At 47.2% G+C, this 15,312-nt stretch overlaps 6 protein-coding genes across 6 annotated transcripts; 3 read left to right on the top strand and 3 right to left on the bottom strand.

Moving 5' to 3' along the window:
• Positions 1 to 122: 122 nt before the first annotated feature.
• On the bottom strand, positions 123 to 1,230 carry HD556DRAFT_1463373 (uncharacterized protein; the record flags this gene model as incomplete). Its single annotated transcript, XM_041308285.1, has 6 exons — positions 123 to 178; positions 232 to 530; positions 611 to 802; positions 863 to 984; positions 1,042 to 1,077; positions 1,132 to 1,230. Coding segments are annotated over 6 exons (804 nt in total), but the record flags the coding sequence as incomplete, so codon positions are not given.
• Positions 1,231 to 2,077: 847 nt separating this feature from the next.
• Positions 2,078 to 3,015, top strand: HD556DRAFT_1463372 (uncharacterized protein; the record flags this gene model as incomplete). Its single annotated transcript, XM_041308284.1, has 3 exons — positions 2,078 to 2,197; positions 2,250 to 2,548; positions 2,589 to 3,015. The coding sequence occupies 3 exons, from the start codon at positions 2,078 to 2,080 to the stop codon at positions 3,013 to 3,015; spliced, it is 846 nt and encodes a 281-aa protein (XP_041152039.1).
• A 3,489-nt stretch (positions 3,016 to 6,504) lies between these two features.
• On the top strand, positions 6,505 to 8,237 carry HD556DRAFT_1463368 (XRN 5'-3' exonuclease N-terminus-domain-containing protein; the record flags this gene model as incomplete). Its single annotated transcript, XM_041308283.1, has 9 exons — positions 6,505 to 6,628; positions 6,962 to 7,098; positions 7,152 to 7,181; positions 7,236 to 7,338; positions 7,395 to 7,508; positions 7,566 to 7,717; positions 7,768 to 7,893; positions 7,944 to 8,028; positions 8,050 to 8,237. Exons 1-9 carry the CDS (start codon positions 6,526 to 6,528, stop codon positions 8,235 to 8,237), a joined length of 1,038 nt encoding a protein of 345 aa, XP_041152038.1. The 5' UTR covers positions 6,505 to 6,525.
• A 725-nt stretch (positions 8,238 to 8,962) lies between these two features.
• On the top strand, positions 8,963 to 10,442 carry HD556DRAFT_1251194 (uncharacterized protein; the record flags this gene model as incomplete). Its single annotated transcript, XM_041298989.1, has 7 exons — positions 8,963 to 9,228; positions 9,282 to 9,390; positions 9,440 to 9,630; positions 9,686 to 9,824; positions 9,872 to 10,000; positions 10,118 to 10,272; positions 10,322 to 10,442. 7 exons carry the CDS (start codon positions 8,963 to 8,965, stop codon positions 10,440 to 10,442), a joined length of 1,110 nt encoding a protein of 369 aa, XP_041152037.1.
• A 162-nt stretch (positions 10,443 to 10,604) lies between these two features.
• HD556DRAFT_1314991 (uncharacterized protein) lies at positions 10,605 to 11,942 on the bottom strand (the record flags this gene model as incomplete). The annotated part of the gene is made up of 7 exons (XM_041301050.1): positions 10,605 to 10,763; positions 10,846 to 10,914; positions 10,958 to 10,974; positions 11,138 to 11,178; positions 11,435 to 11,483; positions 11,613 to 11,704; positions 11,785 to 11,942. 7 exons carry the CDS (start codon positions 11,940 to 11,942, stop codon positions 10,605 to 10,607), a joined length of 585 nt encoding a protein of 194 aa, XP_041152036.1.
• A 643-nt stretch (positions 11,943 to 12,585) lies between these two features.
• HD556DRAFT_1435433 (putative halogenase) lies at positions 12,586 to 14,747 on the bottom strand (the record flags this gene model as incomplete). The annotated part of the gene is made up of 12 exons (XM_041305433.1): positions 12,586 to 12,811; positions 12,860 to 12,930; positions 12,985 to 13,037; positions 13,091 to 13,203; positions 13,258 to 13,411; positions 13,459 to 13,764; positions 13,811 to 14,147; positions 14,203 to 14,249; positions 14,305 to 14,347; positions 14,407 to 14,503; positions 14,563 to 14,678; positions 14,730 to 14,747. The coding sequence occupies 12 exons, from the start codon at positions 14,745 to 14,747 to the stop codon at positions 12,586 to 12,588; spliced, it is 1,581 nt and encodes a 526-aa protein (XP_041152035.1).
• Positions 14,748 to 15,312: the final 565 nt, after the last annotated feature.

The following is a 15,312-nucleotide window of genomic DNA, read 5'->3' as shown; positions in this document are numbered from 1 at the left end:
CATGAGTCAGTGTTTGGTTGGAGCACCAATGCACGTGACAGACTGGTGAGACGGCGGAATTCCTCCCTGTTAGACACAATGTATCAATATATGACGAACCAGAACCTGAGATTCAAACATACTGCCACAGAGGTGAGATATGTCCAAGCTTGCGCGGCATTGGGCGTGTCATAACCACCTAAAGCCTAGATGATGGTATGCGGGAAGATATTCTAGTAAGTAGCATCATACCTCCGCCAAGTAACATTTTTTCCCTTGCCATTCGCGGATGATGCGATGCATGCACCAGCCGAGCGAGCCTTAAGGACCAGTTGAGGGTTGCCATGGGATCACCCGCTAGGCCATCTAAGCCACACTGAACTATAATGAAATCAGGTCGAAAGATGTCCTTGACATGTTCGATGATAGGCCAAATGCGGAGGAATGTTTTGTTGGGTGCACGAGCTTTGAGTGGCACTGATAAAGTGAAAGGATCGAAGGCCGGATCATCGACGTCCGGAAGGGAAGCGAGGGGGAACAAGGGAAAAATCCTGGAGCTGCGTGATGAATAGATAGTGTCTAAAAAGAATTCTTTGGGTCATATATTGTCAATGATTCGAGGTGCACGCACAAGAACTTGAGCAGCAGCCGTGGAACCGGGTTTGTGAAAAGCTTGTGACGCTGCATCTGGAAAATGAAGGTCGAGGTCGAGATACATCGAGTCACACGTGGTTTCGGTATTGTTCGTTTGAGGAAAAGAATGGCGAGAACGCAATCAGCTATGTAACAAAAAGCTGAAGCCCATGCTTTTTTGGCGTGATGTCTGCATATGATGACACTGAGATTCCAAGGAAAGTTCGCCATAAACTAAGCGAGCACTTACCTTCCGCCATCCCAACAAATGGCTATGTCCGAGATATCGTTTCTAGTCGCAGCCGCCCCGGTCAAGGTAACTCCAGCGACTAGTGTGATGTAGTCTTTGATTCCATGAAACATGGGGCAGTCCTACATAATGATACATTGACAGGTCGCGAAACGACACAATCTGTTTGGTATACGCACGTCTTCAAGCCCACACTCTGAAACTTCTAGCAGGTTCTGCACATCGCTTGATTGATTCATGACATATTCGAGATAGTAATCACGACTCACGAGTATGGTAACCCAAGAACTCCTTCTGGCCAGCAGGCCGTGGTCGCACAACCAGGAATCGTTGGGACTCTTGACCAGTGCATGTTGCCAGAAGTCCATATGCGTGAACAAGTGAATAGACGAAGAGAGAACAGTTTCTATTGGAAGGTACACGTTGCCACGGTGGTGCAGAATATGCGAGAGAATGGATTAGACATCACCCGATGACACACAATGGATTCGTAGATACGCGTGCTCACTTTGACTAGGTCTTCTGAGAAGATGTAGGCACGGGTCTAGCATGCAACCCATTGGATTAGACATCCGATGAGTCTACTAGTCTGTCACGGCGGCCCGACGTCACGGTAGTCAGTACTAGTCACGTACCTGGCAGTTGGCAAAATCGGAGTGTACACTGTAAATACTGCTTCAATCATCTTCTTTCTTACATAGGTTTCATCAACAACACCAATTGAAAGTCACGCTGGTATACGAGCAAGTACACCAGCCCGTCTATGAGGCAAGCCAGACGATGTATTTTACAAAGATGATGCGGCTTGCCACCCGTCTCGTGGGAGACATGCACGTGCGCGTGAATTGTCACGGCGTGATGGTATTTTCAGTTAGTAGGATCTCGCGCGAGGACTCAGGCTCAATTTTTTTTCTCAACTTCTGTGGGTGAGAGTCCTGCTACGGCTGGAGGTCTCCGTGCGAGCTCTATGACCTCGCAGAAGTACTATAATAACTATATCATCATCTGCCATGGCTTGCTCCTCGTTTGGGCATAAACATTTCCCCTTCCTTTACGTTCAACCTCATCACGAGTCTTCCCGACTCTCAGCTGGAAATTAATATTCCTCAGGATGAGCCACACCAAGATGAGGCCTACAAAGGTGTTCACTCATCTCCCTCTCGCGTTCCAGTCAATTTTTTTGACCCAGTTGGTGTTAGCGAACTTAAACGCACAATGACATCACGTTCCACACGTTCTCAAGTTAATCATCGGGAAAGCTCTCGTCGCGGAAGTTCACCCAAGCCTCCTATGCCTGCCTCAGCAAAGGGCATCGACACTCCAAGTTCATCCTCTGTGATTCCAGCATACGATGATGATGCTTTCGATTTTGAAGTCACGCTCAAAGACCTCGTCAGACGATGAGTTCCGCCATAAAGAAATTAGTTGCGTTTGTCGATATATTACTAGTCGTGGCGAAGAGTCCATTAAGGGCCGCGAGCTTAGCGTTATGTTCAAGGATCTCCGTATCGTCGGTGTCGGTGCACGTGCCTCTTTACAGCTCACCATCGGTTCTATGCTTAATCCTGCTGCCATCTTGAGGAACACTTCGGCGATGCGCAACCAGCCTGTCAGGATATTTTCTCAGGATTCGAGGGTATCGTTGCGCCTGGTGAAATGCTCCGTTAGTCGTTTTAATGAACTAACGTGAAGTTAAATTTTCGCGCTAATCACGTGTTCGCGACAGTAGCTCTCGGACGACCTGGTTCCGGTTGCAGCACGTTCCTATTGCAAACCAGTGTGGGGAATACCATGCTATACAGAGCGAAGTATGCTATGACTTCTTCACCCCCAAAGATATCGCAAGACAGTATCGTGGAGATGTGATCTACTGTCCTGACGATGATGTCCACTTTCCGACCTTGACTGTAGAGCAAACCTTGTCTTTCGCCATCAAAATGCGTACTCCACATGCTCGGTTCATAGACCAAACCCGTGAACAGTTTAATCGTGATGTAGTTGATATCCTCGTGCGCATCTTCGGTCTTCGTCATGCGCGAAACACTGTTGTCGGTGATGCTGCCATTCGTGGTGTTTCAGGAGGCGAAAAGAAACGTGTCTCGATTGCAGAAGCACTGTCTTGCCGTGCCCTCATTGGCGCGTGGGATAAGTGAGGAGGTAAAACGTGTTCATACGATGACAGTCTTACATCAGTCGGATACATGGGATATCGGGACCCACGTTGAAGACACAGTCGGCTGGAGTCTGCTGGCACTAGCCGTGGTCATCGCCAATGCGACTCTTCGGTGAGTGATGTCACCTATTCCAGACGTTCAATACTTATCTAGGATGTAGGGGGATTCCTGGCAGGATTCGTTGTTCCCCACGAAAGCGGTCTTTGCTATCGCACTAACGGAGAAGCTCGAATATATGGTGACGATCATGTTTTGCCTCTGGTATGGTATTTGAATTGCCACGTGTATGAGACTAATATCTTCACAGTACTTCGCACTCTCTGGCTTAAATACTAACCTTGGATTGCTTGACAACGGTCAGTCCTCAATCATAACTCGCATTGATGAACCTTTGCGGCAGGCATCACTTGGGGATTCACTTACGCAATTATATGTGTGGACTCTTCTGGAAAATTCACTGCATGTACGATCACCACACAGATAACCGGAATGAGTTGGCGAGGGTCAAGCATCGTCAGATCATTGAATAGCTTCAATGCTGCCGTACGACTCGAGGCCCGGGAGTACTAGTATACGACAACGTGCACACCCGGAAATTGGCTAGCAATCGGCTTCGAGCTGAGCTTGAGAACAAGGGTCTTGCCAATGCGTCTGCTATTTTACGTGCGTTGTCTTCTTTTTCCCGCTCCTCTCCGACACCAACGTCACGGTGACTCGGATAATTGAATATGTACAGCCCTGTGCACATCATGATTTCATAGACTTGGAGCGGAGATCATCGATCTTGTGGGGCTCGCTCAAAGCCGTTCGTATATTAGGGAAGTTCTTACGCGTTTCATCACATTAGTACTTGCATTAACCTGTTGCAGCAGATTTCGAACCAACTCGAACTTAAAATTGCCCCAAACCAGACGGCCAAGCCAGCCCGTCCCTGAGTTTTCATGACTATCGTACTGTTCAAGTGGTGCTACTGGTCGTCTGCGAGTCTTGATGTTGGATTCTGCAGGTAAGTGCGTGCTCGGTCACGATTTATCACGGTAACATTAACGCTGTAGATGTAGATCAGAGCCTCACATATGCCGTCAGTCACTTGTTTGAATCTTCCGGATCAACACCTTGTTAAAGATAACCTTAGTTGCCTATTTGGCGTATATTATGTTTCAATCCAGTATGCCGCATCCCATAGGATGGATGATAGCTTGGACGAATATCAAGCTACTTCCGACTCGAAACTTAGAATCTTTGAGCCTTCGAGTGACGATGTTCGCTAATCGATGAAACCTTGCGAAGGGGGTTCTTGTTCGGTCCGATGCGCATCGCCATGGAATTTCGAGTTGTTAGCGGCCCAACACGTCTTATTAACGACTCTTACCTCAATTTTTCAATGCAGCAACCCCATTATCAATAGTGGTAGAAGGTAATTTAAAAGTCGCCCCAAACCCTCTGGGCTGGCTACCGCCAGCGTAATTTCAAGGTGAATTGAATCTATTATTAAATCGTGCCGATGCTGAAAGCCAAATCAGGAATCTCCCAAATAGCGCCCGTACCTCATGGTTCGGCCTAGCGGCTGCAATAAAACTTATATGCTGCCACCTGTTGTTGCATCGAAACTGCCACTAGATTCCAATGCACTCAGGCTCGTACAATGAACAGCCCCTTGACACTTTTATTGACACGTCTAATGATAATGTCCGCCAGAGCAGCCATTTCACCTATCCCCTCGCTGCTAGCTCTCAGGCTGACTTGGGCTACCAGCAGTCCTTATCCAATGACACTCAGGCTGTTTCGTTTTCCCATCATGACTCGGACTTCTACTACCGTGGCGACGTTGTGAATGCGCAAGCGAGCCATCAGATTTTTCTCGCAGACTCTCAATCTTCGAACTCACTTCAAACCTCAACGTCGTCAATCCGTCAGCGTCACTCCTCCATGACCCGTTTCATTCGCCCCTAGTAATTCACAGGCAGGGTATCATCCGATTTACAACTCTTCTGCTCCTTACGCGGACTCCGGGCCACCACATTTGTATCCTCCTCAGTACCTTTCCGCATTTCCTCCTCCCATCGTGTCCGTTGACGGGATATCTACTTTGACACCAGAAGCAGAAGATATTCAGCCTCTTCAAATTGGAGAGCCACCGCTGCACCTCGACGGGCCACTACCTCTTGGAGATTCGTTCACTGTCGGTGAGCCTCCGCCTCCCGTTCCTGGTCCATCTGGATCACGCAGTCACCAACCGCCGCAAAAACCGATTGAGATTAAATTTTGGCCCTATCCGCATGCCCGATCAAAGCTGAGGGGCCTCAGTAGCACTAAGGTGAGCAATCATGATTTACAAATCGTCAATTACTGATGACTTATCAGGGCTCTTCGGGTGTTGCCCCGCCTATGGTCCTCCCACGGACATCTGCCATCGCGCCTTTACAATACAGCGACAAGATCCGAATCCACCGAAGAATTTTCGAAGAGGCACGTGTAGCGCTCATTTGATCCGCACTCGTAAATTGTCCCTTCTTGACCGAACAAGAAAGAAAGGAGGCAGCTCTTCAAGCACTGGTTTCAACAGCAGAGGTACATGATAAAAGTAAGCCGCAGTACCTTAAAATTGACGGTGTCTGATACTTCCACCAGAGCATGGGAACGGATGGGCGAAAGAAAACCTACCTGCGTTCTATAAGACCTTCACGGTGCCGCCGTCCGCTGATATCACATCAGCCTGCAAGAAAGCCGCCCGTGCCGTTGTTCAATTCGGGTACAAACTGCGCCCCTCAATCTGGTCAGAAGAGTCCGAACCACAGTATCAGATCGATGGGATAAAAGACCTCATTGACGACCCTTCATTCCCCTTAAAGTACATATTCGGGAATTCATCTGACCTCCAACGCAACAAATTGTTCACATTCGAACATCCCGTGATAGAAACCGTTCTTCTCAACGCGATTCTGAAACTCGGCTATGTGCCTTTCGTCACAGAACTTGACAGCTTGTATTGCACAGCTACAGCGGCCGTGGAGTGTGTTCTAATGGAGCTAGCGGGCGGGCAGTTTGCAGTGACCATTGATTTTGGGGTAACTAATTTCAAAGCTAAGCATACATTGCTACAGAAATACATTCACGACTTCATTCTACCCAACCCAGAATTATCGACGCGGTGGCAGCAGTACAAGCTGCGCACTCATGATAGATTGATAGATATATACAACGCTAACCATAATACTCACTGATGTTTGATTTTTGTACCTGTATATAATCAAATTGACCATAATCAGCCACAAGATAATTTTATGTGAACAACTAGCTTAACTTCCGATCACAACATCTTCGTCACACGACCTCCCTACTGTCGATGGGGATAATGTTACAGTTTTCACGCACCTCTTCTTGGGTGCAGAGCTTCATGTACCCACCGCAGAAGACATCGGCACACCCGGCCGTCTTGCAGAATGAATGGACGACAGCAAAGTTGCTGTCACGCACCTAACCCCTGCTATGGGTCAGTTACTCTCCGCACAAGCGACACGTCAGATCCCATCCCTACGAAACGCATTCTTCATCGGTGACGTCTTAACAAAGCGCGAAGTCTTCGAGTCACGTCTTCAACACGGCGGACTGACCCTTGAGCTTGATACTTGATGCTTTCGCTGTTGATGGCATGGAGGGACCGCGGCGCACTGGACGTTTTTTCTTATGGCTTGATGTGGCTCTTCCAAGGCACGTCTTCAGCACGACCGACTACTCTTCATTGTGATTTCAACCTCCATGGTGTAAGGCCGTGTGAACGCGAATCCTAAAAAATGTGAATCGGGCTTTCATTGACCTTGTTTATAGGGCATTCCCGCACTGTTCCGTTGGTTGAGCAAGAAATATCCGAAGATTGGTGAGCAACCGGTGCTTAACTGGTATTTGCTTGGCTAACAACTACCAGTATCATCTGTCGTTGAAGCTGAGGAGGAGGAAATTCTCGACGCAGCTGGAGATCCTATCAAACTTCCCATTGACATCACACAACCTAACCCCAATGGCGAGGAATTCGACAACTTATACCTGGATATGAACGGTATCGTGAGTGATCGTAGTAAATACGTTTTTCGTGCTGACCATCCGTACGCACAAAGGTTCATCCTTGTACTCATCCCGAGGGCAAAGTACGTATACTTCATTCTATAAATTTGCTTTACTCCCTGACTCGTCTTCCGCAGCCGGCTCCAGAAACGGAGGAGGAAATGATGCTTGAAATCTTCAAATACACTAACAGAGTGGTTAACATGGTGCGGCCGCGCAAACTTCTTTTCATGGCCATTGGTGCGCTTTACATTTATGTTGTCTCATACCACGAACTTACTGCAGAGTGGAATTAGACGGCATTGCACCTCGTGCCAAGATGAATGAACAGCGAGGTAGACGGTTCAGGACTGCTCAAGTAGCAAAAGACAAGGCGGAAGCTCATAAACTTGCTGTCACTGAGTGGGAAGGTACGTCGTTCTCAGAGCCAATCTATGCTGGATTTCTGACCGATTTCATCATTGCAGCTATGGGTAAAATTATTACTGATGACGAGAAAAACAAGGAATCTTGGGACTCTAACGCTATCACACCCGGTACGCCGTTTATGAACCTTTTAACAGCATTGTCACGATACTGGGTTGTGGAGAAGATGAATACCGATCCAGGGTGGAAAGATGTATGTAGTGAACGTTTCCTAGGGATCCTTCTGACTCATTTCTGGTATAGCTGCCAGTCATTATCTCGGATGCAAGTGTGCCTGGAGAAGGAGAGCATAAGATTATGGACTTCATACGCAGACAACGCACAAATCCCGGTCATGAGCCTAATACTCGACACGTAATTTATGGCTTGGTGGGTTGATTTCCCGCTATCGTGTTCTATGTTATTGACTGTATGTTCAGGATGCTGATTTCATCATGCTCGCCCTCGCGACCCATGAACCATATTTCCGAGTGCTTCGGGAAGATGTGTTTGCGCAGGACAAAGGTTCCGGGTGCCGAATGTGAGGACAAGAAGGTCACTATGCCGCTCAATGTACAGCACTGAAATCAGATATTAAAAAGCCTCCTCCACCAGAAAAAAAACCGTTCATTTTCCTCGATATCGCCATTCTGCGCGAGTATCTGGAATCCGAGTTGAATGTGAACAATACGCCCTTCCCTTTTGATTTGGAACAGGCTATTGATTTTCCGTAAGCGACAAGAGAGTGAGTATCTATGATGTGATCCGTCCACGCCTTAGAAACTTACCATATCTCAGCTGAGCAACGCCAAGACCAAGAGGCGAAACGTCATAAGATTGAAAAGTCTGAGTCTGGAGAGAACGCCACAGGCGATATTCAGTTCGCCGTTCCGTCTGCAAAACTTGGTCTGACTGCATCCACTACATCATTATCATCTCTTCCTCAACGTGCAGATAATGCTTTTGCTGCCAAGGCCGACTCTATTGGTCTCGGAGCGCCGCGTAATGCTCAGTCTCTTGAAGTCGCTCCAGTTGCAGCGCAAGCGCTGTACATATTTGCCACGCCGTTAGTGACTTTTCATCCAACTTTATTTTGCTAACGTTAACCATTTTCCTAAACAGGTATCAAATTGTTCAAGCGACTTAATCGCTTGTGCTAGCGTGATTTACTAGTTCCCAGTATTCTTATTAGGCAACTAGGACTGGCCTTGGCTAACATATAAAATGTGAGCTGGCTCGGGTTAGTTTTATTCCTCGCTCTCACTTTATCTTCATCCCTCAGGGACTGTTTCAGTCGTTCGCTAACCTATTCGAGTTCCTGCCGTTATGTTGCATGTCGAGGGCCAGCAGGACGAGGACGACACGTCGTACGTCGACGGCGAAGGCAGCACCCCGCACGCTGAGAATCAGCAGGACCGAGGCGACACTCAGCCGCAACAATCTCAAGCAGTAGCGGCACATGTGCAAGCTCTGCAGAGACGGAAAATCGCTCAATTGGAGGAGAAGCTGGAGGCCCTGGAGTCGGGCCGCGCAGTCAAGCAAAGGTGTGGCTGCTATCGCACGCAGTATTCAGTTGCATTGCTCACCATCTGTTAGGCAAACAATCTGGTATGTTGCTAAAGGAAGAGCAATCAGGCGTGTTGTCGCCCTGTTCGATAGTATCGAGGACCTCGTCGCCGAAAACGACAGAAGATATGAGATCGAAGACCAGGAGACTACCATCGAGTAAGTATTTCGCTCTTGGATCGGGTATATTACTCATTAACGTGGTTACGTAGACAGGATCGACTTCAAATAGGTTATACTACCCTAACCAAAACGCTGCCGTGGTTCTACAAGAAGGGTTCAGAGATGGAGTACGAGGAGTACATGCACATGTTAAAGATGGTTTGTTTAATGATATTAATGGTTATGTCACGGCTGAGTCTTTGTCTAGCTTCGACAGGGGGCTGATGGCGCTCGAGGAGATGACACTTCGAAACTGAAGACTCTCGTTTCGGAATGGATCAACCGTGAATTTAAGCCGGATTTTCCTGTTGACCAAGACGATAAGCATTCCCGTGGATTCACCCATGATGTGTGTGGCAGGTTGCTCTGTCCGGCAGAGCTTGACTGGAATAACCCAGAGTAAGTAGTGGCTTCGGTATCCCGAGCCTGAGAGACAACGCTCATAGTTCACCAGAGTAAGGGCAGGCATCCGAAATCGCTCAGATGGGTATATCGTCACAGATCTATCCTTTCCCACTTACTTGTATGATAAGTACACTTCCAATCCGGACGATCTTGAGGAGGGCCTTTTCAAGGGCAAGATTCTCATTCAGGTTTGTCGTACCGGAGCAGCCTGACAGCAAACTGACTGGTGTTTCAGGCCTACAAGGCTGTGTTCACGTCTCCTTCCTCAGCAAAAGACGTCGAAGGCGACGGCGACGGCGCGGATGTCATCAGCAACAACCGACGGGCTAAGAAGTCTTTATCTGGAATCAAGGTCAAAAAACATGTAGCACAAATCATTCATTTGGAGAAAGTCACTCCTCGCTCGATCGCATATATCACATGTCAAGTAAGTTGTATTGTTCAGTCTATTTTATGATATATCTTCACTATATACTCGCAGGTGCAATTCGCACTTTCTTCAGTTACCTCCTGGCGGTCCATGGATGGCGACTTCGACTACCAACAATTCTGGCGGACCATCGTTGACTTTTTCGAAAGGGCCCCTGGTCGAGAAGCGCAGTGCAGGGTACAGCAACTTCTCGAATGGTGGACTAGGTGCGTAATTTTCCCTCCAAACCAAGCCTTGCTAGAATTCCGTTTTCAGAAAAGTTTTTGGGAGGAATCGCCGAGGCGAACTTAGCGACGCAATGAAGGCCAATATGTCTGTCAACGCTCTTGTAAGGCAGAGAGCACAACGTGATGACGCCGCGTTTGATTCACCCTAGATATTACTGTGTTTCGTATTAGATCTGTTGTTTGCTAATCAATGCGATGGTTTAATGATGTTGATAAAATTAATGTTATGTGCAACTGAATAATTAGAGTGATCTCTGCCACGCGTAAATATCGCATGCATAGAGCGCAGGCTGCGCTGTCCCTATAACTTTTCAGTTTCGTGCAAACAGGCCGTCATGCATGGGAACAATCCCCAAGCCATCATTCAAGTCCTGGTGCGCGGATCTTTCAGGTTGAGTTTGATAAGATGCATCTAGATGAAAGAGCGCAGGCTGCGCGGTCTCTATATTTTTTAGCTTTGTGCCAACAGCCTGTAACAAACACATAACTGCGCCAAACGGTGACTTTGTTGTTCATCGGAGGAATTATGTTACCGGGGTCACGAATACGCACGTGCAAAAATCCTGCAGCACGGTGCAGAGATACCCAATTGCAGTGATACGTATGTAATATATAAGATGTCTATCAAATGGTAAGTGAGATATCAAGGCAAGCCATGACCCACCGTTATCAAGCCCTGAGCTAAGATGGTGAATCATGAAGTTGCAACATTGGTGCAGAGCTACAGATTCTTGGGATGCAGGACAAGTGGACTTAAAGCTGTCAGTCATTGGAAACTCATGGAAGGTCATGTGGAAAGTCGAAGGAGGACATAAATTGATTATCGCCCGCTCTGTGAACACACCTCGGCTGGTGCGCAAAGCAAACACTTCTTCCCACGGATTGCTAACCAATGTAAAGCAGACGGTTATTAGATAATCTAAGAAAAGACTAACCAAAATTCGATGTCTAAAGACGGTGGCTCAAAATTTCAAGGAGAATATGAGTTAATTGTTGCTTGCGTGATGAACATATTGTCACCCTCTGGAAGGCACTTTTTTTCAGTGTTACATGGACAGTTGTCCTATGATTTACGAACACCAAGCATTTCAAACAGATGGCGTCAAAATTCAAAGCGGGATACCTATTTATTGTCGCTCACTTGATGAATGCATTGTTGTTCTTCGGAAGGTGCTCGCTTTCCTGCTTAGCTTTCAAGTTACAGAAATCACTTCCAACATGACGGTTATGGTTCACCCGGCTTGACCGTTATATTTACAGAAAATTCATGCATTGTCGCTGATCGGTTAACACATGGTTGTTTTTGGGACGGTGCTCACTTTCATGTTTAGTTTCGCCATTGTGGTCCGTATTTCCAGCTCGCTCGCTCGATAAATACATTCCCGTCGTCTGGAAAATACCAGCTTTCATTCTTGCATGAAAAATTGACACACACCTGAGGGAAATCAACCGTTCCAATAAGGCATTCTTGCATGAAAAATTGACACACACCTGAGGGAAATCAACCGTTCCAATAAGGAGTTGATACTAGCTGAAGCAGGACGCAAATTTGGGCCCGCTCGCTCGATGAGCACATTCGCGTCGCCTAGAAGATACAGGCGCTCGTTCTTACATGGAAGATTGGCATACACTAGACGACAGTCAACCATTTCAAGAAGGTGGTGTTAATAGTGGAAGCACGACACAAATTCCTCCAAGTTTGAGTGTGAGTGACACCAGGACCTTTTCCCAATCATAATCCTTCGTAACACAATCAGGAAATGTCCTTTCCTCTACAAGGTCAAATATAACAATGTGATGCTCGATAGCAGAATTATGCTGGTTCTTGTGATTATGTACTATATATCGTCATATATACCTTTCTAAAACCTTCACCGGTTCACTGATGGTGGACACGCGGCCGTGGCAGCATTCAAATTGTCAATTACCTCGAGACTGAATTGAAAAAATTACTTGATACATCCTTACGAGCCTATCTGCGCTGAGAGGAATGTGCAAAACTAGCAGCCCTTCAAGTTGATAGAGGTGCGGAGGAATGGTGGAAGATTGTAGCAGAGTCACGAGTCTTCTCGAGAATATATACAAGGCACAAGCGGCGTAGCCGCCGTAGCGTGGAAGAAGCTTTGGTGTTACATAAAACGCAATTGATGTGAATTGTGGGTGTGCAGTGACTTTAGCAAACAACGTAATGAAAAAGTTCTAATATCTGATATTATAGGAAATACTCCAGGTACTACCTACTCTGTCTATACGGACTCTGTAATAACTTCGCATTACTAGCACTAGCAATGCCTACGCTGTCACCAAACCCAATTTGCCTCGTTCTAAGACAGCTTTAAAACCAAGGTGTTCCTCCGCGGCAAAATACTCCGTGGGGTTGTACATCGTATGAATAGGCTTTCGCGCGTTGATCTCACTCAAAACGATCTTAGCTTCTTCATCGGTATTTCCGAGCAAACGATCAATGTCGTCCTCTATCATGATCGGGGCGTCTGGGGAGGTTAGAGTAGGATCCAATCTATTGCATTTAGTGTGGGATAATTTGGTAGAGTAAACGAGGTCTTACCTAGATTTGACTGCAGAGTGCATCTCTGGATCAGTCGGTGCAAAGATATGACGACAGAAGTCCATAGTTTTCTATCAGGCGAATTGAGGATGACGTGGAGATTAATCACATAATATACGGAGTACCTGGAGTTCGTCTTCTGTCAAAGTCTTACCAACATCTGCTGTTCCTTGTATCACTGCACTCGGGTGATCAGCATTGGCAGTGATAGAAGAAAACATGGATTCTCACCCGGTCTGAGGATATCAAAGGCTTTGTCAAAATTGTCCTCATCCACATCGCTCATGACTGGCATGGCCTGACTGCGAATCTGTTTATAGGTCCCAAGGACGACGAGAAGGAACCTATATCATTCATCACATTAGTTTGTTATCACTCTAGTGACTGAGTTCACATGCCTCGTGTAAGAGCTGCCAACCTTTGAGGTGTGCCAACGTTGGGCATCCTCTTCGCTGGTTGATCCTCGAATCGACGCAGCAATTGTAAGAGCAGCCGAAAGTCCTCCTGTGAAAGCCAAATGGACTCCAGATGAGAAGAATGGGTCGATGAATGCTTGCAAACTGTCAATTGCGAGTATCATAAAAAAGCAAGTGATATACCTCCAGAATCCCCCGCCACGCGGAAATGATTCCCAGCATAGGAGGAAGCAGAGTAGCTGAAATCGCTCGCAGATTTCACAGCTTCCGATGTGCCATCGTTTCGAAGAGTGCCCTTTCCGATCAATTTCATGGCTCCAGGAGCTCTCCTTAATTCTTCCTTATAATGAGCCAGGAGATTTGAGCCAGATCCTCCCGATGCCGCACGGGAAGCCTTCTTCTTGCGGTTGCTTGACTCTTGATCAATCACGACTCCCACAGATGTGGATCCATCGTGAAGAGGGATGAACCAAACCCATCCAGACTCGTCTGTAGAAATTAGGCTTAGCATGACGACTTCGACTTGCTTTCATACCTTCAAGTGCTTCAATCCAGACAGCATTGTCGCGAGTAGTACCCGGCATGTAAGAGTTAGTTCCATCCCAGTATCCCCAGCATGCAACGTTGTTGAGGGCTTGATTATAGCGTCTGTTCTTGAGGTACTTTGTGGACATGATCCCATTCCTTCCCGACGCATCGACTAGATAGTCGAAAGAGATACGGCCCTCTATTCCGGTGCTTGTATTCCTCCAGTTGGCTGAAACAGGTCTGTCACCGTCGAACTGAAGTTCAGTGACCCTTGTGTTGTCGAATACGATCGCGCCACATTTTGAAGCATGGCGCAATAACAAATCGTCAAATTCTGATCGAATCTGCAAAATGGTCAAAATGGTGAGGCAGTAAGCATATCTTCAAAATAGTACGGACCACGTTCCAACACCCATTGGCTGGGTTCATTGCTATAAAATCCGTATCTGGAGCAAATGATCAATATTGTTGCAACAACGTGTAATGGCGAGTGGGGCTCACAGCCTTCCCGCTTGTACTGGTTCAGCTTGACTGCAGCACCAGGCTATGAAACGAGAGGGTCACCGTCTAATATACTCTGACGCAGTGAAGACTATTCCATACCTTAACTGTAAACCCGTGGTTCATGACCAATTCCTCCGCATCAATAAATGCCAAGAAACGGCGGACCGACGGGAGCAAGCTCTCGCCAATGTGATAACTAGCACAATCATATATTGGCGACTGCGTATACGGACGGCATATATCATATGGACTGACCGAGGGAACTTCGCAGCTTCGAGAAGAGTGACTTCAAAACCTTCTCGAGCCAAAGCCGCAGCAGCGTAACTTCCGGCGGGTCCGCCACCAACAACAAGTATTTGAGTCGAGGTTGGCTAGCTTGTTTTTCAGCCTTCACAGTAAAAGGACAGATATCAGCCACTCACAACTGGTTGAATGGTCATTTCTGCGAAGGAGGTCGTATGAAAGAGATAGGTTGTAGGCTTAGGTTTCGAACAATGAAAACTGGTAAAACTGAGCTTCAGAGGGGAAGATTAACTGAGTAGTTAGGAATATCTGCTGGGATAAAATACTGAATTTTCGATGGCGGAGGCGAGTTCGCATTACCAATAAGCCTGACCTAACCTTGCATCAAAAACAATCGGGACAAATGGGCGAAGGGGCGACGAAACGGATCATGAGGCACCAACATTCTATCCGCAGCATTACCATCGGAACATGAGATTGACCCTATCCAAGACCTCAGCGGGAGGCTGGGTAAATAATCTGCAGCTACCGAGGGACTGGAGGCGACTTGGTCTACAAGTTTCAGCTAGTGAACCCAGCAACTCCTTATCGCAGCGCTAGAGCACCAAAAGAGAATTGGAACACCGCCCGAGAGGAGATGAATGCGCCATGTCCTTGCTCCGGGAAGTTGGGTCCGGCTCATCGAATTGAAACATTTCTCGAAGCTTCAGAATCTTTTTGCTGCTCTGTCAAAATTGTTGTGACAGCTGCGAGAATCCAAGG

This window comes from Suillus plorans (assembly GCF_016647745.1).
Source record: "Suillus plorans strain S12 chromosome Unknown HD556scaffold_139, whole genome shotgun sequence".
Lineage (NCBI taxonomy): Eukaryota > Fungi > Basidiomycota > Agaricomycetes > Boletales > Suillaceae > Suillus > Suillus plorans.
The sequence above is the reverse complement of the archived record's forward strand: the minus strand, read 5'-3'. Positions and strand labels throughout refer to the sequence as shown.